Genomic DNA, 27,695 nt, shown 5'->3' with positions numbered 1-27,695 from the left:
TCCAGCAAGCCACATGCATATTTGACTCCTTGCTGAAGAATTGCCAAAGATGCAACCGCACAAGCAATTTAGCCAATCTAAGACCGCCTGACAGAGAAACTGCCCTGCCCTTTCATCCCACCAGCATTTCTGCCTGCTCTTCTGCTGTCCCAGCACCTGTTTGGCCACATAGATCTATCTGCTGATTCAGCTGGAAATAATGGTATAAGAATGTATTAGAAAAATAAGCTGCTTATTAATCCACCCTTTGAGAAGCAACTGAGACTTCAAGAGTTTTCTTCATCTTTCATCTGCTGGTTCACTTTCAGGTAAGGAAACTGTGTTTTTCTTCAAGGACTGCAAAGAGCACTGTACTCTGGTTGCATGGCACAAATACAGGCTCTTCTTTTTAGGAATATGACTTCATTCTATGCAGGGCAGACGTCTAGCACATGTTAAGGTCCCTGCCTTCTGGTTTTTCCTACAGTACAGGCAATGCCCACCTGAAATACTAATAAAATGTAAACTTTAACAAAAACCAAACCAAACCAAACCAAAAGACGAGCTCAGACCAAAACAGGAAATGTCCTGGGCCATTTGCTATTAACAGAGAGCCATTATTTTCAAGTCCTTTTAAGGTAAGTAACTAGTTAAGAAATTTGTTTCCTAAATGTTCCTTCCTTGCCCTTTTATCATGCTGTAGAATAACTGTGTCACCCATACTAGACATTAATTTTGATACCTAAACTAAAAGGCTAGTGAACAAACCAAGGTTCCTCCAGAGGGCAATTCCAACTCTGGTTGTATTGCTTAGCTGTACCATGTAGCATAACTGCACTTCCAGAACAAGAATTTAACTTAAGCCTGAAAGTATTTTGAGCATTTCTCTCCACTGGCTCTACCAGAAGTCCAAGTTAAACATCTGAAGGTCAGTGGCGTGGTCCCACTCAAATCACATCTTCACATGAGTTCAAGGAGAAGCCCTGAGTGCCCAAAGCCATGACGACATTCCGAGGAACAGTACATAATGTCAGAGAATGGCACTAGTTTCTGAGGTCAAGACAGACAGTTGACGCTTGCCAAGAATAAAAGAAGTTCTGTCCTGGGTGCCAGAGCCAGAAAGATGAGTAACACTACACTGAAATACCGTAATGGCTACTCTGTAACGTATCCTGCTCCTTGGATTTAGCCCATGTTCCATAAGCAGTAAGCTTCTTGCTCTTGAATCACATCTTTTTGAGGCACCTTATATTTTTGAGAGACAGAAGTGTCCAGTCTTCTGGCTTCTACACAGAACTTAGATATGTATATGTACACCCCACCCCACTTTATTGGAAAGCTCTCAGTTCCTTCAGCTATCAGCTATATATCTGATAGATATTTAGATATATCTTGGCCATTTTCCTTATTTCAGAATTGCATTACTCTAGATATGTATTGACTTCGTGTTCCAATATATCTATCTTGTTAAGTTTCTAGTAAGATGACAGAGTAACAGTTGAGAATATAACTATCAACAGAATGTCTTTGGTAAAATTTTCTGGGGCTCTTCTGAGGGCTCTGGGACCATTGCACAACTATTTACAGCCTGTATTTTACGTAACTCTAAAAAGAAGAAACAGTATTCTCAAAGAAGTATTCTCACTCCTAAGCATTAAAGCTTGAATTTCTTATACCATGAAGAATTTGCAAAAGCAGCCTGGAACTGAAATAAAACTTCTGAAACCTCAATTGAAATAAATCTCAAACATATGTTTCATTTTAGGAAAATCAGTCCTGAGATTTTACTTTTAAGTTATGGTTACCCACGTTGGCATTTATACAGTTCTGTGGATGATTGAAAAAGAATCAGCAACACATGGAGAGAAATAGAGTTTTACTAATAAGATTTGGAATTTATCCCCAGCCCTTAACCTGGAGGTTACAAGCTAACACACTGTCTGCAAAGAGAATAATTAACATCATGTATGGCAAAAAGTGGCAACAGGCCTAGTGCCAGACTTGAAGTTAAAAAGACATTATGCAAATATTTGCAGAACTTAGGCACAGGTCTAGAAATAAAAAGCCAAAACCAAAAAAACAAACCAAACAAAAAAAACCTAAAAAAACCCACCACCACCAACAAAAAACCACACAACCAAGGGGCATTGCAGGGAACCAAACGAAATTTGGATACACAGTTCAAATATACCTCATGAAATACAAGGAGCATGTATAAAAAACATTTTCTGAAGTAGCCAGCATTCCTGGACTGCATCTGTCCTTCTGCATCAACAATACTACTCCGTTTTTACGTCGAAAGGATACAGGGACTTGAAATCCACAGGAAAATGAAGATGCAAGATTCTGGGTATATGAAACAGTGGCAAAACTCATACTGACAGAGCTCTAAGTACATGATTCAATTCATTATTCCAGCTGTAGAACCATTTCTAGTGTATGTCCCGAGACATCAGTATAACATTGACTAGGAGGGAAGAGTATTAGACACCTAGTCAATGTCAGTCTTCCTGCCTGTGGATTCTCTGTCAAGGTTTCCAATTATGTGATTACCAGTAGCTCAAAAATGCCAGCTTTACATGATTCAGCAAGATCACAACCCAAAGTGAGACAGGATACTGTGTATGGCTGGGATGGAGTTAGTTTTCTGGGGTACATCACAAATGCCCCAGAAACTATATTTAGCAACCAGTTCTATGGAAAAGCCATCCATACAGATTTGTTTTTAAAAATAATAAGACAGCACACAATTTAAGAGTGGTCATCTTTTCTTGTATAAATACACTTTCAGAAAAAAAAACCACAACTTTGACCGTATTTTTTTTTTTTCCAACAGTTGTTTTACTATTCACAACATATACCTTAAACACTTGATAACTAACTACACTATTTGCTACATGTCTATGAATCAGTCAGACAAAGCAGCTGATTTATAGGATAAATACTTGTATCACAATGTGAAAACAGTTCTTACCATTTTCTCCAACAGAGGCCACTTTTGCTGTTATATTGACTAATATGATACTGTGTTGTTTGGCCTCATCAGCTGATTCATGTTTAAATGCTTCAGCCCCTTTCAGCAATAAAGAAGCAAAATACTTAGTCATCACTGCTGGTCTTACAGCATCTGTTGCCAGAGTTACAGAAAGACCCTAGAAAAGGCAGAAAAAAAAAAAGTAGATTGTTTTTTGCCCTCCAGTTAGTAAAGCTTCAGTTTCCTTTGGTAGGAAAACATATATAAATATATATATACACACACGCATACACAAAATATTTCTCAATTATTATTCATCTTGAGAGCCTACTAAATTTTACTCCAAACCAGCAGTTCTATTGAGCAGGGTATATCATAGAAACATTGAAGAAAAATATTTAAGAAAAATATTTTAATCATCACCTATGCTGTGATGATGTTAAAAAGCCCCTGCAAGGTTAAGAATCCCACTATATTAGAAAAACACGAATACAACTGCCCTAATGCTCCTGCTTTGAAAAGCTTCCTGTTCGTAGTAACAAAAGATTTAAATATGGATGGGTGGGTGAAGAAAATATACAGCACACTAATGCTGAAAAAAGAAACCCACAAAAACAAACTGCATTTCTAATTGCACAGAATATCCAAGCCATTCACTTGCTTTAGTTGCTAGAGACAGCATAGAACACTACCATTATGAGACACTCGATTACACATGCTTATTAAAGAGCTGTTCAAATTAAAATAACATGGGAACCTAAGAACACTCATACACTTGGTAAGCATAGTGATCTAGACGCACAATTATGTCTTCAGGTATGTTTTAATCCTGGTGATGAGAGGTAGAAGGTTCTGATTTCAAAATCCTAGATCCAGCCTTCAAAAGGGTGATTATTTATGTCACTGTATTACAGGGAACAATCGATTTTGAAACTTCTTGGTTTAATTACAAGATTAAAACGCTGGTTACAGCTGAAAAGATTCCTTTAGCTCATCAGAGAATTATGCAATAACTCAAATAAGGAATAACCAGAAGGTTGAGGGAGAAGCAGTGAGAAACAGCAATAGGTTTTTTTGTCTCAATTATACTCTTTCCAAAGACTAAATCTTGAGTTATGCAAACTGATCAAAATACATCTCAGCAAATGTATTTTAAATCTTCTCCTACGTAAGACAATACGGCTCCTGCTCAGCACACTGTTTGCCACACACAGGTTTTCAAATGAAGCTATGAAGATTTAAAAACAATATGCTGAGCACATGTAGCACATTTTCATTACACACAACACTGGCATAGGACCATGTGGCCTCACAGCATCTATGAGAAACGCACACATGGCAGTACCTAAACAAGCTGTCTTAACACAACCATGTCTCCAGCTATGAGGTCCCTGTCACTTCTCTCCTCAGTGAATAGCTTCTTAAGCAACCATGACCACAGAGCACAGGCAATCCGAACACCTTACTTGCCAGAGCAGCCAGCCCTAGCCCTGACAAGCAGGCCCAAGTCCAGCACCAGGCACTACAGCTTGCCTCCAGCTGCCATCAGCTATCCCCTCCTTCCTCCCCAAGCTCCTGGCTGGCTCTCGCACACTGGCATATGCTCCTTAAGCCCCCTCTTTGCCAGTGGGTCTATGATTCATTTTCCAGACTGTATTTTATACTCCCAGAGCACCTCAAGGGAGCAGCCTCATGACCATCATGGTTTCCTCCCACCCTGCCCCAAATGCCTCAATTACTCAATTAACCAAATTAGCCACAAAACAGCGTAGCATTTGCAGGTGGGGCCGGCAGAAAGCCCCTGCCCCGCCAGGAAAAGGGCCCTGACATCTTGGCCAGCCACCCTTCACTGCTGGGGTGGCTTTCACCAGCGCTGCAGGGTGAGTGGGGCCGGGAGGGCCTTTGTGGTGGTGCTAACTCTGGACATTACTGCAAGCCTCATGCTCTGGGCCACGTCACCTTGTCTCCCGTAATCAATATGACGTCTGTTCATGTCTGTTTGAAGGAAGAAACGCTGTGCCAGTCAACTTACACAGGACGGCAACGTGAACATTTGTTTGCCTTCAGGTGACCACCTCTGGGCTGCTCAGTTCAAGGGAAAGCTTAAACGCTAAAGCACAAAAATTAGACTGATGAATCCAAGCTATTTTTCTCTTATGTTTGTGACCTTAAAGCTAGTCTTCATTTTTCAGATAACACAACACCAATTTTTACAGAAAACCAAAAGGAGATGTTTTAGGAGGGATGAGCAGGAAACAAGCAAATAGGTAAAGAACCAAAAGTCAGCCACAGAAAAATGATATTGAATGAACTGGGAAATGTGAAACTGAAGAAGTAGCTCATTGCTTAAAAGAGATTATAAATGAAAACATACCTAAAGAAAAATAAGCAAATGAACAGCCTGCAAAGTCACGAGTTCATGAAATCAGTTGAATATACATTAGAAATAATGTCACCTGAAGGTAACTGATGGGAGCAGGACAGTGAGGGTACCACTATATAGGTTCAAATTAAAGGAAGTGTGAAATGCATCCACGTGACTGTGCAAATAACAAGATAAATGTCAAGCACTGCCCTGAAAGATAGGGGTGAAAAGGGGCTGACATGGCAGACTAACAAGAAGATAATGCAACGCACCATTTTCCTCCAAGACACCTGTGTGACAAGAAACAAGAGCTTTCTGTGCCAGTCGGCTCCAAATGAACCCTGCAGAAAAAGGGCTTTGCCTCCAACCAGGTCGGGAAGGCAGAGCTGTCAGGGCATGGGGAAGCATAGCAGAACCAGGAGGGCTGAGGGGGAAACTGAAGTACTTTGTTAATTCCCTAGGGAAGGTGAGTTGAGCACAAAGAAGCTGAAACCAGTCCTGGTTTGGCTGCTGCTCAGATGTGCTGAAGGATGCTGGGCTGAGTCCCAGCAGTCTTGACTGCATCTCTAATTACTTCTGACAGCAATGTAAAAGCTAGCTGAGATATGCTGTCTCACAGGGCATCATCTCATCATTCAGACAAGGAGCATAAGTTTCTAAGGGTAATGGTGAGAGTTTCTAGCAAGTCATTTATAAAAATTTTTTTTCCCCTTGGGAAGTGGCAACCTTGCTCCACAAGTTATAGAGAATTTGAAAAGAAACATTATCAAATTTCATGGGCGAATGATTTAACAGTTTTGGCAGCAGATATTTTTGTTGCAACTGGCTGTCCTTGCACAAACCACTTTAAGGAGAATATACTGGTGGAAAGCCATAAAGGTTATTTACATAGATGGAGTTTCATCATCTCCCACTCCAAAACAGGCTGGGTTGGTTACGCTGATATAATGTTTTCTTTATCATGGTTTGTGTGAGGCTAGGAGGGCATGTTAGATTGTGTTTTAGTTTGCTCTTCTAGTATGCTGATGGTAGTCCTTTGAGATACTAGTTTAAATTATGCAGCATATGCAGTATTATAAAAACAGTTTCAGAAATCTAATATTCAAACAAAACCAAAATATTGCTTGTACCATGAACTTTGTTATGCCCCGACTTAGCAAAAACAATTTTCTGCAGGAAATAGCCCCCAACCTTTTTAGGAATATACCTTGCAAAATATTCTGAGAAGATATTCAGTTTTCCTTTCCAACAAGCGGAAGAGAGCAACTTTTAGGTTTGGTCCCAGGAGCTAATTTTTCCCTTTCTTTGAGAGCCACTATCAGTCCCCCTCGGTATGAAAAATGTGGCTGGTTTGGCATTAGGTTAGTTCAGCAGTTTGAATTCACTGTTCTGTTCAGGATAGAAACCAAGATACTTTTCAAAAAGTTAGCCTTAGTCCTAAAGAATGCCTACAAGAGCTTTTCAGTTTTGTTTGGCAAACAATTTCAAATTCAAGGTTGCACCACTTTCTGTTGTTAAAACAGACCAACTCTTGCAACGTGGCCTGCATCCAAACTGAAATCAAGTACACATCTTTTATTGATATGACATAGCCCCTGTTTAAAGAAAGATAGGATTTAATCTTAAGGACAACCTGATCAAAGCAGCTGATACAGGATCCATGTAGAATTATTCTTTTACAGAATTGCTTGCCCTATCTGGCATTCTTTCCTTCAAATAAAATAAAAACATTTGGTTTTGGTAGTTACTGACTACTTTCAAGTTACTTTTCCTTTTATTTCAATTTAAAACAGTCAGACGTTCCTTATTAAGGTTCAAAGAATTCCTGTCTGCATCTAAAGAGAAACTTATGGTGACTTTTGTTACCAAAACCTGTACATTTCTATAGCCCCAAGTTTTAGACAGAGGATAATGTGTTTGGCATTATGACACTGTTTTGAAAATAAAGCCAAAGGATTTTTCTCATTGCTGTTTAAGAAATTCAATTCCTATCACGCAAACCTGGTACCAAACAATAATTTACACCTGGGCAAGGTTTTAAGCAAATATACCTCACTAAGCGTTTTCCACAGCTGTCACTCTGTCAGCATTGTAACCCAGCATGAGGAATAGGCACAGCCTGAACTTAAAACCGGAGTTTCCCAATTCTGCGGATCCCTGTTCCGACATAGGGCACCTGCATCTTGAGCAGGTCACCGGGCTTCTTCCCTTCCACTGCCTGCAAACAGTGATTATCCTGTTTATATACACAGGCTGCAAGGCCTCTCGGCCTGCAAAACGCCTGTGGAATTAGCATCACTGTAACCACCCGGAGTACGGACGAGGTTGAACTTACATGCATCCTGCTGCCAGGCCTGCGGGAGGCAAAGCCCGGGCCCTGCAGACGGCAAGGCAGGCGGGTGAGGGCGGGCCGCGGGGCCGGCCCGGCGGGGACAGGGCGCCTTCCCATGGCAGTCGAGGTGCTGCTGCCGTTGAGGGGGCAGGCCCCAATGGCTCAGGTCTCAGTAAACACCAACCCCCATACCCCACTCCCATTGCAAAGCCCAGTCGCCGCCTGAGAGGAAACCTCCCCCGGCTGGGCCCCGCTCTTACCTCCCCCAACGGGACTACACTTCCCGTCAGGCCTTTCGCCGCAAAAGCGCCCGCCCTCCCAGAAGGCCGCGCGGCGCCGCGCACTGCCATTGGTCGGATTTGAAAAGAAGCCGCGGCAGTGCCGCTTGCGCGTTGTTGGTTGCCCGGTACCGGTTGCCCGGAGGAGTGAGGGGAGCGACGCGGCCTTCGCCCAGCGCTGGGCGTGGGCTGAGCTCTCGGGTAAGCCCTCGCGGCTTGTGGGGCCGCTGGGCTGTCGTTTGGGGTGGGAAGGAGGCGGTGGTGGCTGCCTGGGGGTCGTGGAGCCGGGAAGCGGCGCTGGCGGCCTTCGTGGGGCAGGTGTTGAGGCCTCCTCCCCTCGCTGCCCCCTGCTGCCGTCGCGGTTACTGGCCTTACGGCGGGTGAAGAGTCGCGAGGTGCTCTGTGAAAGCTTTTCGGTACCGCTGCGGGGCCGCGCAAGCCGTGGGTAACGCCCGGCCCAGGGCCGTGATGCTGGCAAAGCAGTGTCCCGTAAGAACGGGAAAGCAGTGTAAAGGCTTGAAGTGAGAGATTGTTATTTGCAGATGGAAAACTTTCCTTTTAAAAATTTTGAAGTGTAAGAGCTGCTGCTTTGTGTTTTATATAAGCTCCCAGGTTTGGAGCCTTTTCTACCCTATCTTGTGCTGCCTGACAGTGCTACAGGCTGTGCGTCTACTGTGACCGTGCTTTGCTGCGTGTGCCACTCTGGTTCCCCTTCTCTTAGGGTGTCTGCAGCTCTAACCTCTGTTGTCATGATAAGCAGAGTTACAATAACATATCCCAGTATACAGCTACCTTTTAGTGGCTGCAACCGAGCAAAATAGCCATTTACACTGGAGTCTCTAAGGTAATTATAATGGAGCATGACACAACATGGAGACAGATGGACTGTCTGCATCTTGGGTTTTGCATGCAGTCAGTGGGTCTGAGTGCTGGGCTCATATAACACTTTCAGTTCTGGCTTTGCATACATAGCTTAATGTATGCTTTTTCTTTCTTAAGTAAAATGATACAGACTGAGAGCATAATCTTGACAAATCACACTTTAAAATAAGCTTATGTTTAAAGTAACTAAAATGTCAGTTATCTAACAACTATGTTTCCTGTTAAGGCCTGATAGGAGTTTTGCAGTGTGACTTTGCATAGCTGATGAGAAAGACTTCTAGGTCATGACAGCACAGGTATGTTTCTTCCCAATAGTAGCTTATTCACAGGTCAGTGTTTGTTTAAGCGGTGATAATGTTTCAGGCCAAGTTTTTCCTGTTTTTCATACAGTTGTCTGATAAAAATAAAACTTGTGGATTAGAAGAAACAAACATTGCTGCTTAGTTTACCTCAGCTTTACCTCATTTGCAGCTTGGTGGTGTTTGTCTAGCTTCATGAAGTTCTGTGTCTGTCTTTTACAGGCTAGACAGGAAGACTGAGCTGTTAGGTGTTTTGACACTTCTGAACATGTTTCAGTTTTTATGCTGGGGGAACAAAAATGTTATGATTGCTTAATAGGCAACACTCTTCCTGAGCAAAGGCACTTTGAACCAGCCCTGGTGTGTCCATTCTTTTAATGAACCCTGTGTTCTCCACTAGTATTTAGAGACACAATGCATATGTGTTGCTGTAGCATAGATGCAGGAATGTAGTGTTAGGAGACCATTGAATCACTGTGTCCAAAGCTTCAAAAATGTAGGTATCTAATTGCTAGAGAGCTTGCTGACGTAGTCTATGGGTAATTGCCCATGAGTTTTTTTAATCTGTAACAGAAACTGCCAAATCACATCTGTAATATCACAGGAAAAGGCAATAGGAGAGTAAAGTGCAGACAAAATATACTAATATTTTAAAATAAACACTGAATTGATTTGTTTTCATTTTTTGTAGCAAACTTTCACTGTCCAGATTCTGAGATGCACAAAAGTTATTAAATTATGGTTTAATAAATGAATTGCTGATCAGCAAAATGACTAAAAAGCAATACTATAACTTGTACTATAACACAAGGTCTTCTAATTTTCTAATGTCTTCTTTAATAGCTAAAATGATCTATTAGTCTTAGAAATGTTTCTGAACTCTGTCTTATATTAAGCTACATTGTGTTATCTTTGTAATACCAACCATTTATCAGGTCTTGCAGAGATAACCATGAAGTTTGCGTGACTCTTGCAATGAGCTTTTACTCTAATTGGACACTCAAATGGAATGATGGAGAAGGGGCTGTGGAACAATACGTTTGTGGCTTTTTTTTTATATTATAAATTGTATCTTCCTTGTCAGATGTGGTTTTTAGCAGGGTTGCAGTATATGTGTAAGCCTTTTCCCTGGTAAACAGTTGCTCTTCATTGAAAGAAGAATGGCTCTTCTTGTCTCATCATGATATGAACCCCTTTGCGGACCGTCTCCCCAGCTATCAGAAACTTGCTATGTAAACTATGAAAAGGATAAAGAAATCTTTCTCCTTAAAGAAACTCCAGCTATTGGTCTCAAATTGACTTGCCTTTTAAGGGACTTCAGAAGCCCTACATTATGTGATCAGAGAGCAAAAAATAGTTTTGTCTTATCTTGCAGGATGGAACCGACTTCAGACAATGAGACATTTTCTAGACCGTCCTATATTGATAGCGTTGAGCTGCCTCAAAGAACAGGACCAGTAAATGTAGACGATATTAAGGCAAATCTCTCTGCTGTTTTTTCTTCAGTTTCTTCAAGCTCAGACACAAGCCGGGTAAGAAAGTTTATGTTTACATATTTTTTTTTAAATAAGCTTAGTCCTTTCATTGATAAGACTAATCAGAATTTTACAGAGAAGATGAAAATCATCTTTAGTATGTTTTTAATTTGGAGGAGATACTTGGGATTAGATTAAGTTGTGTGGCACTGCATTGATACTTTATGGGGTGCGTTAGTCTTCTGTGAATGAGGCTAATTGCCTGTTCAAAGCAGCTTAATCATTGGATGTTTCTGTGGGTTTCATTCTTGATATCTAGTTGTTCAGATCGCTGAATGTATTGTGTATATATATGTGCTGCAATATTATTAACTCTAAGTTACTAACTCTAAGTCACAGAAAACGTCTGCAGGGACCTAAGTACTTGTAAAAACTGATGTAGTGAATTACCTTAGTTTGCAATGTCATCAAATAAGTCTGTTAAAAGTATCCCAACGAAAAGAAAAATGCCTTAATGTGCTAGTAATCAAAGAAAGAATCTAGTCAAATTTCTAACTTCCTTATCCTTTTTTTAATTTAAGAGGAGCAGTTTGGAGCCTAAGGGACACATACAAGTTTGCCTGCGTGTTAGGCCATTTACACCGTTGGAAAGAGAAAATGAATTGCAGGTGTGAAATTTATTTAGTTTAAAAATACTTCCAATGTATGGGGTTTCTTTTCCTGTAAGCTGAGCTCTTTATATTCTTTTTATGCCTGCATTGCTTGTATTTCCTTTTAATAGGGCTGTGTTTCACTTGAAGATTCAACAAGCATCATACTGAAGGCCCCCAAAACATCTTTGAGTCGACTAAGTGAAAAAACTGCTGGACAGATGATGCAGAAGTTCACTTTCTCACAAGTAAATGAATTGTCTTTAGAAGTTTTTAATTTATTCCTGGAAAAAGTTATTTAACTTTCTGGTTTGCTTGGTATTAAATAATATTTTTTAAGTTGTCAATAGCCTTTAAGATTATAAACATAGAGAATTTAAAATATTCTTTAAAAAATAAAGATGTTTCTTGGTAATGCTCAGGTGTTTGGACCTGAAACAACTCAAGAAGAATTCTTTGAGGGTACCATGAAGGAACCAGTGCAAGATTTCTTAGATGGATATAATCGTCTTATTTTTACATACGGCGTTACAAATGCTGGGAAAACCTACACGTTCCAAGGTATAAGTAGAAACATGTTCTCCTTAAATTAACTTCCTTTTTTTAAGTGAGGATTAATTATAGCAGAAATATGGTAACTTTTTTCTTTATTTAAACTTTAGGCCCTATACACTGGCTTCTCTTGAATATTAATAAATAGCCTTTGTAAGTCTCTTAAAGTCTCTTCCATAACAAATATCCCTAAACTGCCAACAGACAGAGTCACTGCCAGAGTTCACATAAACATATAGTTACTTTGTAAGGCTGTAATAATGCTGACCAGTTGTGTGTGACTTTTCTCTTTTCCTCCAAGTTTCCTCCAAGTATCCTCCCCCAGGGAGGAGTGGGAGTTAGGAAAATACATCTTCTATATATATGTATCAGGATGTGAAAAGTGTAAGTCACTCTACACCAGACTAGCGTTTTTATTATTATAAAGGTCATATGCATCTTACCTGCGCTATCTTCAAATAAAGCATAGTGTTTCAGTCTGTTTCAGTTATTATAGGCAGAGAAAAAAATTTTTGAAACATGTTTCATTACTTCCAAGTATTTCTGTCTTGTCTCAAGTTTCTGAGTTTATCAATAATATCCCAGGAGACCTTGTCTCCTGATGCACTGTTTCTGTACTGTTAAAGCTCAATATCCTTTCTGATCAGATGATGTCATTCATTAATTATTTTTCAAAGCATTTTAACAAAAGAGTTGATGGAAACAACTTCTCCTATAATGAAATAGCAGTTCTAGAAGCTCAATTGCTTATTTTATACACAGAAGTAGTAGAAGGACAATGAGCTTTATGCCCTATGAAATTGAGCTTTATTGATGTGACGTTGTCCTCTAAGTGATCTTTTGTTAGGCAGATTATAGCTACAGACTACTGACAGTACTTTCAGTTATCATTAATCTGAGACAATAATGGAATGCTCTTTTCTGTCCTAATAAATAATAGGTAAATAACAAAACCCAAAATTTCTAAGGCGTACAGTCCCCCATGCTTGACTAGTTTGGGGTATATTGTGTGGTTCTTCAAGAATTTTTGATTCTCATCTTTTCAGACTCTCGAGACTCATGATATTATAGTTTTAGGACTAAACCATCGATTTGTTGTACAAATTGGCAGGGCAGAATGTTGCCTGCTGGGTGCTCAGATTTTCTCTTCTGTTATCTCCAGTATTGTCAATATAGCCTTTCCTTCTGTCTCAGGAGTAGGAGAAATTATCAGAGGTTAGAAGATGATGCTGTCGGAGTCTGAGAAAGGACAGTAGTTTCTCTTGCATTCTCCCCACTCTTCCCTTCTTCTCTCTGGTTTAGAAATTAAAGTTAAGCAACCCCTTTTTAAACTTGCATCTGGATTTGGAAAGATCAAGCGTGAACTGAGGCTTTTATTTGACTCCTTTCTGCCTTTCAAGTGCAAAAGTTGTATTCCCTGAGAAAAGGGTCTGGGACAGGGAAAGGAGTGAGTCTTCACAGGATTTCTAGAACTTTTTTGGTAGGGTCTGTAGAAATAGTACAGGACTGGAGCTGAGAGATCAGTCATCAGCTGTATTTCAAGATCTCTTCCTTCAGAGAGAGAGTGAAGGCAGCCTATGAAATGCATTTGAAAAACTGCAAAACTCTATTAAATGTCTGTTGGTTATGGTTTGTTAGTTATTTTTTTTCTTTAAGGCTAAGCTTATGCAGAATACCCCAATAGTTTTTGTTTTATGTTATGCCCCTTACTGTCTAAGGGGTAGAGCATGAGCTGTTGCTGAAAGCCAGATACCTTCCTAAACACTCTAATGACACTTCTCTTACCTTGAAAATACAAAAAAATACTGCTTCATCCTGTAAGTGACTTCCAAATTCCTCATGTATGCCTTGAGATAAGAATTGCTTATCTTTCTGTGTTCATTTATTCATATAACTTGTTCACAGTAGTAATTAAGATTTTTCTTTTGTATATTGCTTTCAGGGACAGAAGATGATGTTGGTATTCTGCCAAGGACCATGGATATGTTGTTTAAAAGTATTCAGGGAAAGTTATACACAGCAATGGATATCAAACCCCAACGATGTAGAGATTATATAAAGCTGACTAAAGACCAAGTGAGAGAAGAAATTGCTATTAAAAATTCAATACTTCGTTTAACAAAAGAGGTAGAGTAGTGCTTCTTTCTATACTGACAAGTACACACATATTTAGATAGCTCAATCTTCAATACCTGTTAACTTGATTTTTATCTATGAGTTAAGTAACTGGACTTCTCCATTGTGAGAGGTAGGTGGCAGCAAAATTCTTCAAGACTGCACTTTGAAAGTACAGGCATATCTTAAATCTGGCTTTAGCAGTCTTTAAGGACCTCAGAAAAACCTGGTCACGTATGTGTGTTTGAATACACATATATGTCCCCTCCAATTTCTAAATCTGTGGTTATAAGAACAATACTTCAGCTTATAAATTGGGTAGCAATGTTTGCATGCAGAGACCAAAGTTTTGATTACATAAATATTTAACTATTTCAGGAAACATTTTTATGGAATTCCAGCTTTATATGAAATATAGTCTTGAGAAAACATTAAAAAAACAAACAAACAAAAAAACCCCAACCAAAACTAAGACTGGGAACAGAGTGTATGTGTGTGAACCTCATAAGCTCTAGCTGTAGAATTTTTCTCTTACTTTTTTTCTTTTAAAGAGCTCTGCAGAGGAAAATTTTCTTTCTAAAACCTAAACTTTATTTCAAGTGTGAAATGATTCTACAGCCTGTGTCATAAAGCAATAAGCTGCTCAATTTCTTAAATGAACAAGTGTTCTATGCTTACCCCTGTTTCTGAGGGTTGACCTAGTAAGCTGTAAGATAAGGAATGCTGAATTAGCAAAATACTAATAACAAAAAAATTCAGGACTCTCTATATTCATTGGGTTAAGAGTAATGTGTGAACTGCAACTAGACTCCAGCAAATCATCCTGTTAAATCACCTTGTTTCTCTGTGGGCTCCCACCTCTATTTTCCGGTGGCTATTTTTCTTCTGTTTCAGCAAGCTGAAATGCCGTATACTGTGATAGGGCCGGATGTAAGGGAAGTATTGGGAACGAGTATTAATGTAAGAGCAACCGTTTTAATAGGAGTGTGCAGGTACACTGAACTAGGCATGATGTGTAGCCAGAATCCTTGTGTTGGCATATTGCAACTAGGCTGTATTCCTATCTAGTAGGACAATAGAACTGTTAGAAAAGTAGCTGGTGGTGTACTGGTGATATACTGTCAACAATATATCTTAAAGTCTTTGTTCCCTTTTGTAGGTAGACCATCAAAAAAGCACTCGCAACAAAGCACCAGTTGATTCTAAGGGTATGTTTTATGTTAAATAATAGCAATTAAAGCTGGCAAAGAAGCTTTCTTAAGGCCAATAAGTGACTTCTGGCCTATGTTAGTAATAAAATGACTACTTGGTGTTTTTATGGGTTGTGAATTGGATAGTGAGCAAGTTATCTGAGCAGAAAACACAAGGATAAAATGGTTAGAAGGATACCTGAACAGGCATTACCTGAGATAAAACTAAAGCAAGGAAAAATAGTACTACTTATGCTATGGGCCCTAGTGGTATCCTCACAGGCTTTTAGAGTACCTGTATGTAATTAGATAAAACTAATTCTAGTATTTAAAAACTACCTAAATACTAGTTTTGGTTTAAAAAGTCAGAATGAAGTGTACTTGTCAGTTTAGTTCTCTGTCTTCTAAAGATATTTAAAAGACATGAATAATTCCAACCAAGCTGTACATGTTTGATAGAATTTGCGAATGGTAAAGGAAGTGGTAGAGTAGGTGTCTCTTTGCAAGTATGTAGGGTAAGCATGCAACTTCCAGATACTTAAGAAAGGGGGGAGAATATCAGTGGATTTTTCTCTGGGGTAAGTGTTTTTTAGAAGGCTGCTGTACTATCAACTTTCATTTACTAATTTTTTTAAATGAAATTTACTTTACGAGACCTATATTGACTTGTAATATTTTGTACTTGGCAGATTTGGAAGAACTCTTAAAAGACTCAGAACAATCTAGCACGACAGTGAAAAATTACGTGAAGTTTTCTGTTTGGGTTTCATTTTTTGAGATTTACAATGAATGTTTTTATGACCTACTGATTCCTATATCAAATGACAAGAAAAGAAAAACACTACGCCTTGCTCAAGACATCAAGGGATGTTCTTATGTAAAAGGTGATTAGAATAGATTGCAAATTGCCAAATGTATAACTTGAAAAATTGGTCTTCCTGTAATAATGTTTCCTTCTAGATTAGAAATGTCCTAACTGTATTCACTGTGCCACTAGAAATGTCTACCTTGACTATGAAAGGCAACAATCTGCATAGATAGAAGTACTTGTACCTTTAATAGTGTTTTCTCTTCAGTCTTGGCTGTACCTCTTAAAAGCCTGCATGCGCTCCACTACCTCGATATTTTTTTGAAATAGGAGAAATGTTGAAAACAATTGCCAAATTTGTTAGGTTTCGGGTTTATCCATTTTCTTGAAAAAAAAAAAAAAAGACTACAAATATTTTTAACTATAGCTATAATTGGCTCAACAGTCTTTTGGTTTTTTTGGCTTTTTTTTTTTTCTGTAGATAAACAGGCTTGAGAGAATATGTGAGAAAGTTCAGTCTGACTACAAATTATGCTTTACAGTATTTTAATCAATCATAGAATCATAGAATCGTATTCTCTTAGAATCATAGAAATGATGTAATTTGTTTGGGGCTGGGGGCGCAGGGAGTTAACAGAACTCAACAGTTCAATGTTTGTTTCTGGACATGGAAAAAATAGGGTTTGAAAGCTGTTTGATTTGTTACAGGTTCTTTAAGCAATAATGACACCAGTTCTAGATGAAAGGCTTTTTTGTAGGTGTTTGACCTGCTGCTTTTCTTTCATATGCCAAACTATAGACTCAAAAAGCTGAATTGGACAATAAACCCAACTCCTTCATTTCTTCAAAGACTAGAAAATATGTGAAGTAGGAAATAGTCTGCTTTGAGTTATGCTTCAGTGTAATCTTTTCCTATAAAGCTTGAAAGTGTAAGGCTGTTTGTGATGTTATTGAGGAAAACCAGTTAATGATTTTCTTGTTTTTTTTCTTGGTCACAGCTGCTGTCTTTGCTAGTATAATTTTGGTAACCTCTAATTTAACAGAGGCTATAATGTTCGTATTATAAATTCTGTTAGTAGGGTTGTAGGTTTTTGCTCTAGCACATACCAAGATGACATACGGCCATTGTATTGCATTCTTCACTGCTGTTTTTCAGTTGATGGCTCTGAAAGATATCCAGATAGTTTATTTTTTTTTAAATCCCCCCCACCCCCCAATATCATAGGCTAAAACAGAGAAGCTGTCCAGGTAAAATTCTGCCTTGATGAACGTGAACATGGGGCTTTCATATTAGGCCCTACCTTTTGGCTTTTCAGTGCCAAACAGAATGAAATGATGTGATATACTTTGTTCCCATGGAAGTAGGAATCTTGATCTTATTTGTCATCATATAATTTCTATGTGAAGCAGGCTTAGTAAAGTGTTTGTATGTCTCAAGTAAATGTATTATTCTTGGTGTGCATACATTACCCCCTAATCCCATCTTTCTTTTTGATTATGATACTTACAAGATTATAATATTTTTTTCTTCCTAAGATCTGCAGTGGGTTCAGATTTCTGATTCTAAAGAAGCTTTTAGACTTCTAAAACTGGGGTTGAAAAACCAGAGTATTGCAAGCACGAAACTAAATACTTGCTCCAGCAGAAGGTGAGAAAGATCTTGAATAACATTGGGCATTGGATGGGGTGTGGGAGGAAGGAGAAATTAAAATATGGCTTGTGGCTTTTAGGAGGGGAAGAAGCTTTAACAAGGTCTAGGTATCTAGGTTTCAGTTTGGCATTCTTTAGAAGTACTTGACCTAATGCTTTAAGCCAAAAGGAATCAATCCTTCAATAAGGTGTACAGAAGCTAACAGCATTTTATCAAATACTCTCCTACAACCAAAAGCACTTGGTTTTGTTCCACATAAATGTCTGAGGAAAATGCAAAATAACTGCTACATAGATCTCTTTAATAAAAAGTTTTTGTATCTGATGGAGTATATGCTTAGATATGTTGACAGATTCAACAGTGTTTTGAACAGATGTTCAAAAATAGTAGGCTAAAAATATTTTGAAGATATTGGTCTACTTTGTCACTTCTCTGCTGATTTAAACTTCTCCTTTTAGTCACAGCATATTCACCATTAAGGTACTGAAAATTGAAGATTCAGGAGCACCACGAGTGACCCGAGTCAATGAGTAAGTTCAGAGAAGAGTCCTGCTCTTCTTTTGTGAAGTTGTCAATTATCTTCCATGTTGGTGTACTGGTACTGCACTACACACCCAGTGCTTTCTGGTAGAGCCTCAGGCATGTATAGTGGTTTTCCCACTTCCTACACTCGTGCAGTACTTGGCCCTCTGCCTTCAAGCCATCAGGTTGCAATGCTGTTCTGTATCTTGTCTCCTCTGTTCAGCCCAAGGTTCTGTGAGCCTGCTATGCTCAGGAACTCATGTAAGTCCTCAGAAGGAAGACAACGTGGGGGGGAAATAGGAAGTGTGTGGGAAAGGATTTGGCAGGAAGTAGTGTGAAATCTTATGGGGAAGCAACATTGAAAAGGATGGAACCATTCATGCAGATGAAGATCAATAAATTCTTCTTCTAAGGAAAGTGATGGTTTTTAAAAGTGAATAATTTGTGCATGTTCTGAGGTAAATAAAGTGAGTTTTCCTTATCTGCTTTCAGATTGTCAATGTGTGATCTTGCTGGTTCAGAAAGATATACCAAGACCCGCAATGAAGGTGACAGATTGAAAGAGAGTGGAAATATAAACACCTCTCTCCTGGCTCTAGGCAAGTGTATTAGCACACTCAGGAACAGTCAACAGTCAAAGTAAGTCCTTTCATGAATTGCAAACTGGTTGTGGTTTTTAGGTATTGCCTACAATGTTTAAAAGCTGTTTTTTAAAATACACAATGCTAACACTAAGTTTTTGGTAGATGTATAGACTTGTAAAGTCTATACTGTAAAGTCTTGTTGATCTACCAAAGTTATCTTAAACTTGCTTTGTTTTGCTCTCTATTTAAATAATTTAAATTCTAACATCCTTTAAAGGTACTACCGTAGACTTTAGCAGTTTAACTTTCTTCTTCTGAGCTTGGCTTATCAAACAAACTTTGGAATAAGTGTGTGTTTTTTTTTTTTTTACTAGTATCATAGTAAGAGTCAAATTTTCAACCTTTTGTTACTCCTCCGAACTAACTCCATTTTCTATATACTTCTAGTGTAACGTTTTTCATCAGCAGGATATTGCAGTGCTATCATAACTGTGCACTCCTTGAGAAAACTTGTCTGTTTTGTCTAAGTCTTGACATAACTTTAACTCTCTCCTCCTGATCTAGCTAACCATATGCAGACAAAAGAAAGCCTTCCCCCTATTTATGCCCTGGCTTGCGGATCTGAATAATAGTGAAATAATACAAAATGTTAGCTGTCCAAAAAAAGTACAATATAGAGTCACAGCTAGATGTAACCATCCAGGAACTGCTTTCTCCACAGGTTCTCATTTGAAGATCTATTTCTGTCTCAGAAGTTATATATGAACTCTCAGTCTGCTGATTGATATGCCTGGATGTGCTTTGCCAAATTCACTTACCCCATAACACTGTTCTTGAGAGGCTATTCAGAGTCTATCACACTTTAAGATGAAAAAGCTTGGCTAGTGTTTGTTGCCAATTAACCCTACATTTTGTGAATTTACGTTTTTTCTTATCTTCCTGTTATTTTCAGGTAGGAAGGATGCATTAAAGCTAGTAGCTGCTTAGAGGGCTGTTAGTGTATTCGGAATGTCTTTTTCTGATCTTAACAATATAGAAGAAACATTCTGAAGCATAACTTGAATAGGAAGCAATAACTTTCTTAAAATGATTCTTGTTTATCCGTCCTGTAGCAAAGCTACTTATGAGCTGTATATGTATTCTGGCAGGACTGTCACTATCTTGCTGAGTTCTGTAGCACTATTCATATAACTGAATAGCTGTCGTGTCCGAAACACAGGCAACTTATTCAGTGTGTTTAGTCATGTTTTAGGAATTCTCATAAAATTTCCTATAAGCATCAAAACATACATCACCAGCTGTTAAATTAAAGGGCACAACTTCTGGTTTAGAAAATGCCAAACTGCTGGGGGATTAGGAAAAAAAGATGTGAGAAGTATCTCCATATGTTTGCTGTATACTCATTTTCTTGTCTAGATGCTTGCTACTGTCCATTCTCAGAGGCAGGACACTGAGTGAGAGAGCCCTGATAATGTTGGATACTGCATGCCTAGAACTAGATATGTCCTTTCCATGAGTGTGGAAAGAGGTGGGGTATATAAGAGGTGGGGTATATGCCTTTTCCCTGAGAGAGAGATGGGGTATAGCATAAGGGTATGTGACCTACCTTAGGCAAGATGTTGAACATGCTTTTGGTTTAAGTGCTCCCACTGACTATTGCTGTAGCCTATCTGAGATAATGGCTAAAGCAGCAGTCACAACAGCCATGCAATCTCTTCACAAACAGCTGTATCTAGTCCCAAACAATTTTAATTGGTTTAAAGACTACTGCTTTTATAAACATTTTTAAGTCTTCAGGCTGGATAGCTCTTACACTGACTGTAAATTATTGAACTTCTGGTCACTTGTTCTTTTGTCTTTTAAAGGTTGCAGCTGCACATACCCTTTCGGGAAAGTAAGTTAACTCATTTCCTTCAAGCATTCTTCAGTGGAAAGGGGAAGGTATACATGATAGTAAACATAAGCCAATGTGCTTCAGCATATGATGAAACACTCAATGTGCTAAAGTTCTCGGCCATTGCACAAAAAGTAAGTATGTTGTAGTTTATCTTGTTGACCAGTACTTATGACTTGCATTACAAGAGAAGGTTCTCTCACTTCTAAGAATATGAATTTAGTTAGTGTTGTTTTTTCTTCCTGTGTCATGTAGCAATCATATTTTCTAATTACTCCTAGTCAGGCTTTCTTTCCTTGTAAAGCTTTTAAAAAGGCTTTGGAGTGTGGGGGTGGGAGCATGTCCTACTGAAAATCCATGATTCCTATAAAATGCCCAGCCTAACAAGACACTTGCTATATTGGGAAGAAATTTCCTGAGATCTAGGTAAGCTTTTCTTCTGTACTCATAACATGCTTTCACCTAGGAGCAATTCTAGCTGCCCCATATACTACTAGTATATTAATTTGGAATACTGCTTCCCTGAAATATTGATAAAATAGGTTGAGCACCAAAGAGAGTTTGAAAGGTCATTTTTACGTCCATAGAGGCCTTGGTGGGAAGGAGAAGGTTAAGCAGAATGTGTAAAAGTAAGTGTACTGATATAACCTTGGCAAAGTTGGAAGACAGAATTACTGGGGATCAGTGCTGGAAGCCGTGGAAAACTTGTGTTGACAGTTAGATATGTTCAAAAGAATAGATCTAGGCCTTTGGAATGTGGGCTTATCTAAGCAGTTTAAGTACAACACTAGAAGGAGCAGATTGTAAGGGTGATAAAGCTGTTCAAAAAATAGAATCTGCAGGATGACATTTGTGTAATGCAACTAGAAACTCAAAGTATAGGAAGTACAGAAACCTGATGGTGCATGAGGTATCGACCCTCTTGTAGGTTGTTGAGGCAGTGAAACTTTGTTCTTGGGATCAAAAGAAGGGTTAGACTATAAAGTGACTTCTTTGTACTCTAGTTGGAAACTGGTCTAAGTAGTGACTCTAAACAGAGGATAGGCTGGGGGAGTACTGTGCTCAGGAGACCTATAGGAAAATGCAACAGGTATGTCTTGGAAGTGCCAGCAGAGGTTTGAAAAATACTGATGACTCTGCTCTTTATTTTCTGGGTAGGTTGTAGTTATGGACGTGTCTGTTCTTCCCCAAGATCAGTCACTTAGCCAGAAATCAGCAAGAGAATCATCACTACTCTGTGTCTCTAAAATGCCAATCCCAAACAAAAGACCTACTATCCTATGGGACAGTAGCTTAGAAGATGTGATTGAAGATGATGCTGAGATGGAAGAACAGAGTAATATGTCAAGAGAAGAATCAGTGCAGAAATATGAAGAAAATAAAGTTCTTGTTGGAAAAGAAGAATATATGGTATGTGCCAGGGCTACTCTAAGAATTATGTAACATGGAGTCTTGAAGCAAGGTATTCTTGTCCCAGCTTCCCCCATCTCTCACTTTTCTCTTTTTCCTGATCACCTTTACTCTATCTAACTCCAGTGTCAAGAACTGAAAGTGGGATTACTCATGACTTAGGGCCTATTGTGGGAAAACTCCATGAAATGTGTCTGAATACAGAAGGAGCAGTAAGAATTGCAGATCTATCTTCCTCTCCTTTTGGTAACAAATGGTCAATGCTCAGCAAGTATTACCTGCGTTTTTCAGTGATGTGGAAGACTGTTCCTTTGCATTCTATGCACAAGGAAACTCTGAAACCATTCTTTAAGGAACAGCAATTTTAGTCTCTTTGAAGGAAGACAAGGGTGAGGGAACAGAGGGACTAGAGACTGTTTAGTGTGGGTTTCGTTAGTATTTCCCCAAAAACGAGCACCTGGAAAATAGGAGCTAAATCCTGTGGAGCTTAAGCATGTTTTTTAGGCCAGCTTCAAGAATTCTTGTAACAAACTTCATGTTCTTTCTAAATGGCTGCTCTGTGCAGACTTATAAATTGCTGTGCTAGTACAAAACAGATACTTTGATCCACTCATGAATCTTCCTGTTTATGAATAAGCTAATAAAAGAACTGGAGGAACTTTTGCCAGCTGGAAGTGTTGAAGTAGTGTTTGAGGAATGGGAAAAAAATCTCACTTCTGGGAAACTACTTCTTCATGAAAAACTTAATACTAACGGTAATTCTAGATGCTGCTGAGTCTCGTAGAAGAGTTGAAGAACAAACTTATTACTGAAAGGAAGAATAAGTTAATGCTGGAACTAAAAATCCGTGAAGAAGTGGTACAAGAAATGACCCACTATTTTGCTGAGCGGGAAATTGATTTCAAGTAAGTTAGCTTTAAGTGGTTTTACAGTTACTAGTTTTAAAAAAAAAAAAAAACAAAAAAAAACAAAAAAAAAAACAAAAAAAAAAAAAAAAACAAAAAAAAAACCAAAAAACAACCTGAAATAAATCAGCTTACTTCTTAAATCTGTCTCTTGGCCATAAGAGACCACACTCTTCTGCTAGACTTACTGCTTCTGTTAATAGATCAGTTTCTGTTTGGACTGATTTCAGGAAAATACTGTGTAGGAAAGGCTTTGGTTTTTGGGAAGTGGGTAGGGGTGTGTGTGTAGCATCTGTAAGCACCGTTTGTTCCTGTAGAGCTCTCCTTAAGAGAAGAGCATTGTTGGTAGGATGTCTATGGAAAGAGTGACACTTGCAAATTCTTTAGTTACTGCAGTCTTAGTGATATTCCAAACTGGTATTCTGGCTCAAGAAGCTTAGAAAAAATGCTTGTAGTTAAGTGCTATCTGTAACCTGTGTATATATTTGTCTCCCCCTCATTCTTCAGGGGTACGGGGGGGTGAAATATACTTCTATTTTGGTGCAGCAGCACCTTTTTGTATATCTTTCTCTTGGGCCACAATAAACATCTTTGTTTATAGGCAGCTGTACTAATAACATCTTAGTAGCTCATACTGGCTGGCTTTTAGCTGATTTATTTTCCCTGCTATAGAGAGTGCCTTTCTCACGAACGACAACAGCTCGAAGAAAATGCTGAAAGACGCCTGGAAATATTCAAGGAGCTTGTAAATGATTATACTAAAAACACAAATGAAGAAAATAAATCAAAGGATGAGCCTTGCAGTGAACAAGCTAGACCTCTGGTATTTTTGTCCTTCCCCCAATAACATCCCTTTTACTAACTACCTGTTATGGTGATTGTATGTCTCAAGGATTAGAAGGGTGGTTTCAAGGAATTGCATGCTGTGTACCTGTATCTCTGCAAGATATGTTTATCACACTTAATAGACATAGTTGCTAAGCCTTAGGCATGCATTTAGGAGTCTTCGGGGTTTTCTGCATTTCTGCAACACAAAGTGAAAATTATTGTATATAAAGAAATTGAGGGGAAAAAGCTGCAATTATGGTATGAACTCTATTGCGTTAAGTGCCTATTTGAAGCAGACTTCTCTAGGCCCCATATAGGGACTGTACTGGAGTTATCCCAGAGACTTTTTCCCCTATTAAAGCTATTGTTGCTACAACTGAAGCAATGAGAATTGTATATACACTTAAGCCATAACTAGACTCTTAAATTGAGGCTGGCTTTTGTGAGTTTGGAACCCTTTGTTTTTTAAAAACAAAGAGGAAAGATACAAAGTTAATGTTTTGAGTACAACTTAATAAGTTACCACAAACTTATTTCACCTTATGAACTTATTGATATATGAAAATTTCAGATGTATTCCTTCTAAAACTGTTCTCTTGCTGTATTAATTCAATGTTCTCATCTGGTAAAAAAAAAAAACCAAACAAACAACAGAACAATTACCTCATATTAAATTTGGAAGCGATGCTTTTCTGGTGATATAAAAGGGAATGTGACGGTGGGTCATTAAAAGCTATAAATATAGAGTAGCTATACTGGAGACTTGTGTGTGAAGGTAGTCAGAAGCTGGTAATCAAATTGCATATGAAACCACAAGATGGCTTTGAAGCTAGAATTAACTGTATTTGTATGTTTAAATTCATAACAGTCTTCCAAATTTTCTGTAGAAATGATGGTTATTGTGTAATTATTTGCTATTTCTAAATGGATATAAATTATCTTTCAGGATGAAGAATATAGCATAGGGCCAGGCACCAACATCAATTTTGAGGGCATTATTGATTCTCTGCAGAATGATGTCAGTGATATCAAAAAGCAGGCAGAAGAAGCACACAGATACATCGTGTCCCTGGAGGACCCCCAAGAAGCTATAGGTTGGCTTGAAAAACAACTGGGAAAAATTACCACTGAACTAACCAAGACCAAACAAGACCTGACAAAGAAAACCAATGAACTAACCAAAACTGAAGAAGAGCTGACACAGAAAACCAAAGGTGAGCTGGGTGTAAGTGTGACGTGAAAGGCAGAAAAAAGAAATTACCCACTACTGTAAAACAGAAACAATCCAGTTGAGCAGGATTTTGGAACCAAATCATATGTATAGAGGTGGTAACCAATTGTTTTGTTATACGTCCAGGTTGAACATTTCCACAGGCCTTGGTTATTTGATTTTTAAGACAAAACTGTCAATTGTAGACTTCTGAATTGTGGGGTACAATGTCAACACTATTGATTCTTGGTTTTATGGTTATATTGTAATCCCTGCACTCTACATTTTGCTGATGCGGTGTTTTCAGGTGTCCTGTGGAGTATTCAAAAAAGGGGGAAAAAGTAGCAATACCTCATAATACAATTTTGGCAGATGTCTCTTAATGCGATCTATATTTTTTATGGGTTGCAAGGCCCAAATCTCCTATTCAAAAAAACCTAAACAACTTTTGAAATGTGTCCTATTAATAGAAGTTAACATGAAATTAAATTATTCTATTCAAAAGCTACTGAGGTACCAAAAGATCTGGAAAAATGGATTACTGAGTAAACTATGTAATGGCTGCTTACTTGATGCAGACTTCTTTTCCTGTTACAGACTTTGAAATGCAGATGATTAAACTGGATGAGTCTGCTGAGCAGCTTAAAGAAGCAACTGAGGTAACTTTCTCAAGTAAAAACTTCTGCAAAATGATTTGCTTTTAATAAAAAATTCTAGTAGCTTAAAATGCTGTTATAGCATGTTTCTAGCTTTTTTTTTTATGTCAAGCTCAGCTTAACTGATCTTGCTTCTAAATTCATGGTATAGTCCAACAATTTAACACTGATGAACTACTATTCTTTCTTTCCAAGAAAATGAATACACAGAATAAAAGGATTCAAGAACTAATGGACATTGTAGAGCAAAAAGATGATGCCATTACAAGACTACAGGATTTGATATCCCATTTAGAAGAAACTGTAAAAGACTATGTAAGTCTTAGATATATCAATTTTCTTTATACAAAAAAAATCTAAATCTATGCTTATAATGGACTTAACTATTTTGGAAAAATGGAATTTTCTGTAAGTAACTGCTAGTTGCTTGAAATGATAGCAGGTGAAGTCAGGATTGAAACTAAAGTTACAGCACATGGGCGTGTGTGGAAAATGTGACTTTCAGAAGCAGTGATCTCCAGTTATTATTGGAGGACTTGAGATGAGACTCTGAAGAGCCACTCTAAAGGGAAAAAAAAAAAACAAACACAAAAAAACCCCAAAACAAAAAACACCTCAAACTGGGAAGATTTAAGCAGTGGGAATAGAGGGCTTACATCACTGTCTCTTTATTTTTGCCTGAATGGAAAAGAAAGGAAAGGAGGTTTTGCTGCAGCAAAAGGTCAAATTTAATTGAAGTTAGAAGTTAATAATGTGAGGACAGTGATTGTGTAAGTGGGCAACAAAGATAAGTGTGTTCCACCCACCGCCACCATGCACACACACTTTCAAAGGAAGAGCAATAATATGAATATATTGAGCAGAAATTGAACTAGGAATGGATGACCAGGCTATCTCTGCTTTTGATGTGGCTAATAAAAGTTGCAACTGGCTAGTCTTCTGCTAGCTGCTGAATGCTGAAAGACTAGCTTGGCTAAATGTATACAGGTTAAAAAAAAATCAAATATGCAGTTAAGTTTTCTTTTTTTGAGCCTGATGTCCAGTAACCTGAAGTAGTTCTGAGAACGTTTTAAATTAAACTTAGTCACAGCTTTAAGCTGTTTCTCTCTTCCACTGTAAATTTATGGTCAAAGCCTTACTTAACCTTCGAGTCCCTTCATCTGCCCTACAGCAACTTAGCTTTTCAATAGTATGAGTGCTCTGAAAGCAGTAAGGGTTGTGATGACTGCTTCCTATTACTATGCCTTCTAAGAGCAAGGCTCCAACTCTGTCCAGTGTTTCTATGAGGCTGTGTGGCATGAAGCTTAAAGCATGACCATAAACCTCAAGTCTGTTCTATAGATTTTTATTTTTTTTTTGCTCATTGGCAACCGGCATGGCTTGCCACTTGTCATCTTGCAAGTAAAGAAACTTTATTCTTAGTCAAATATATAGTCTAAAGTATGTATGACAGAACTGACTAGGCTTTCAGATCGTATCGGATCTGCCATGACAAAAATGATCTCCAGCTTTGCTGAAGGCAGTTAAAACTCCCAACTCTAACTATGACAAAGTGACAAACTTGTAGAGCTGACCATTTGTGCTTTGAACAAAGCAGGAATTTTATCAACTCTTTTGACACTGGAAATTATTTTCAGGTGGTAAACAAACTCCTCTTACATGCAATTGCATTTTGCTCTTGCATTTTATAGATTCCTAATCTCTTGCTCTGCTTTCTGTACAGTGCAAAGCATTGTGCTTATTACTGTCTGAAGATGTACCTGCAAGTAATTGATGTGTAACTGACTTGTTCCTCTGACAACCCCTATACATGTTACCCAGATAGTTTTGTAAAAATGTTTGTGTATAAAAAATTACTAAGCCTCTTATGTGCTCACTTTGTAAAACTTCAAAGTAATTGATCTTATTTTAACACAGGACAAGACTGTAACTACCATTAAAAGGAAATTGTCAGAAAAAGACTCTAGCAAAGTGATTGAAAGCAGGCAATTCAAGGATCGTGAGGAAACTGTATTGGAAGTGGGAAGAAAACGTTGTTTTGAAAGTAAGCCTACTGTGGAAGAAGAGCCACCTACAAAGAAAGGTACAATTTCTACCATCACTCAGCAGGGGGTCTTTCAAAGAAACTTGATAATT

General features: G+C 38.4%; 2 protein-coding genes across 2 annotated transcripts in view; one reads left to right on the top strand and one right to left on the bottom strand.

Annotated features, from left to right (window-relative positions):
- The window catches only part of PANK1 (pantothenate kinase 1), a 48,187-nt gene extending 40,293 nt beyond the window's left edge, over positions 1–7,894 (bottom strand). The window contains exon 1 of the mRNA XM_063338483.1: positions 7,654–7,894. Within this exon, the coding sequence (XP_063194553.1) occupies positions 7,654–7,853 (200 nt within the window). The 5' untranslated portion in view covers positions 7,854–7,894. The remainder of the gene's footprint in view (positions 1–7,653) is intronic.
- A 2,591-nt stretch (positions 7,895–10,485) lies between these two features.
- KIF20B (kinesin family member 20B) overlaps positions 10,486–27,695 on the top strand; it is a 39,782-nt gene continuing 22,572 nt past the window's right edge. Inside the window, exons 1-18 of the mRNA XM_063338466.1 lie at positions 10,486–10,641; positions 11,166–11,252; positions 11,366–11,482; positions 11,657–11,795; positions 13,729–13,913; positions 15,061–15,109; positions 15,781–15,975; positions 17,436–17,547; positions 18,009–18,080; positions 18,565–18,711; positions 20,522–20,684; positions 21,709–21,960; positions 22,726–22,865; positions 23,538–23,688; positions 24,640–24,907; positions 25,501–25,562; positions 25,755–25,874; positions 27,477–27,642. Coding sequence (XP_063194536.1) covers positions 10,486–10,641; positions 11,166–11,252; positions 11,366–11,482; positions 11,657–11,795; positions 13,729–13,913; positions 15,061–15,109; positions 15,781–15,975; positions 17,436–17,547; positions 18,009–18,080; positions 18,565–18,711; positions 20,522–20,684; positions 21,709–21,960; positions 22,726–22,865; positions 23,538–23,688; positions 24,640–24,907; positions 25,501–25,562; positions 25,755–25,874; positions 27,477–27,642 — 2,581 coding nt within the window. The remainder of the gene's footprint in view (positions 10,642–11,165; positions 11,253–11,365; positions 11,483–11,656; positions 11,796–13,728; positions 13,914–15,060; positions 15,110–15,780; positions 15,976–17,435; positions 17,548–18,008; positions 18,081–18,564; positions 18,712–20,521; positions 20,685–21,708; positions 21,961–22,725; positions 22,866–23,537; positions 23,689–24,639; positions 24,908–25,500; positions 25,563–25,754; positions 25,875–27,476; positions 27,643–27,695) is intronic.

The sequence above is a fragment of the Chroicocephalus ridibundus genome, chromosome 6 (assembly GCF_963924245.1).
Source record: "Chroicocephalus ridibundus chromosome 6, bChrRid1.1, whole genome shotgun sequence".
NCBI classification, from domain to species: domain Eukaryota; kingdom Metazoa; phylum Chordata; class Aves; order Charadriiformes; family Laridae; genus Chroicocephalus; species Chroicocephalus ridibundus.
The sequence above is the reverse complement of the archived record's forward strand: the minus strand, read 5'-3'. Positions and strand labels throughout refer to the sequence as shown.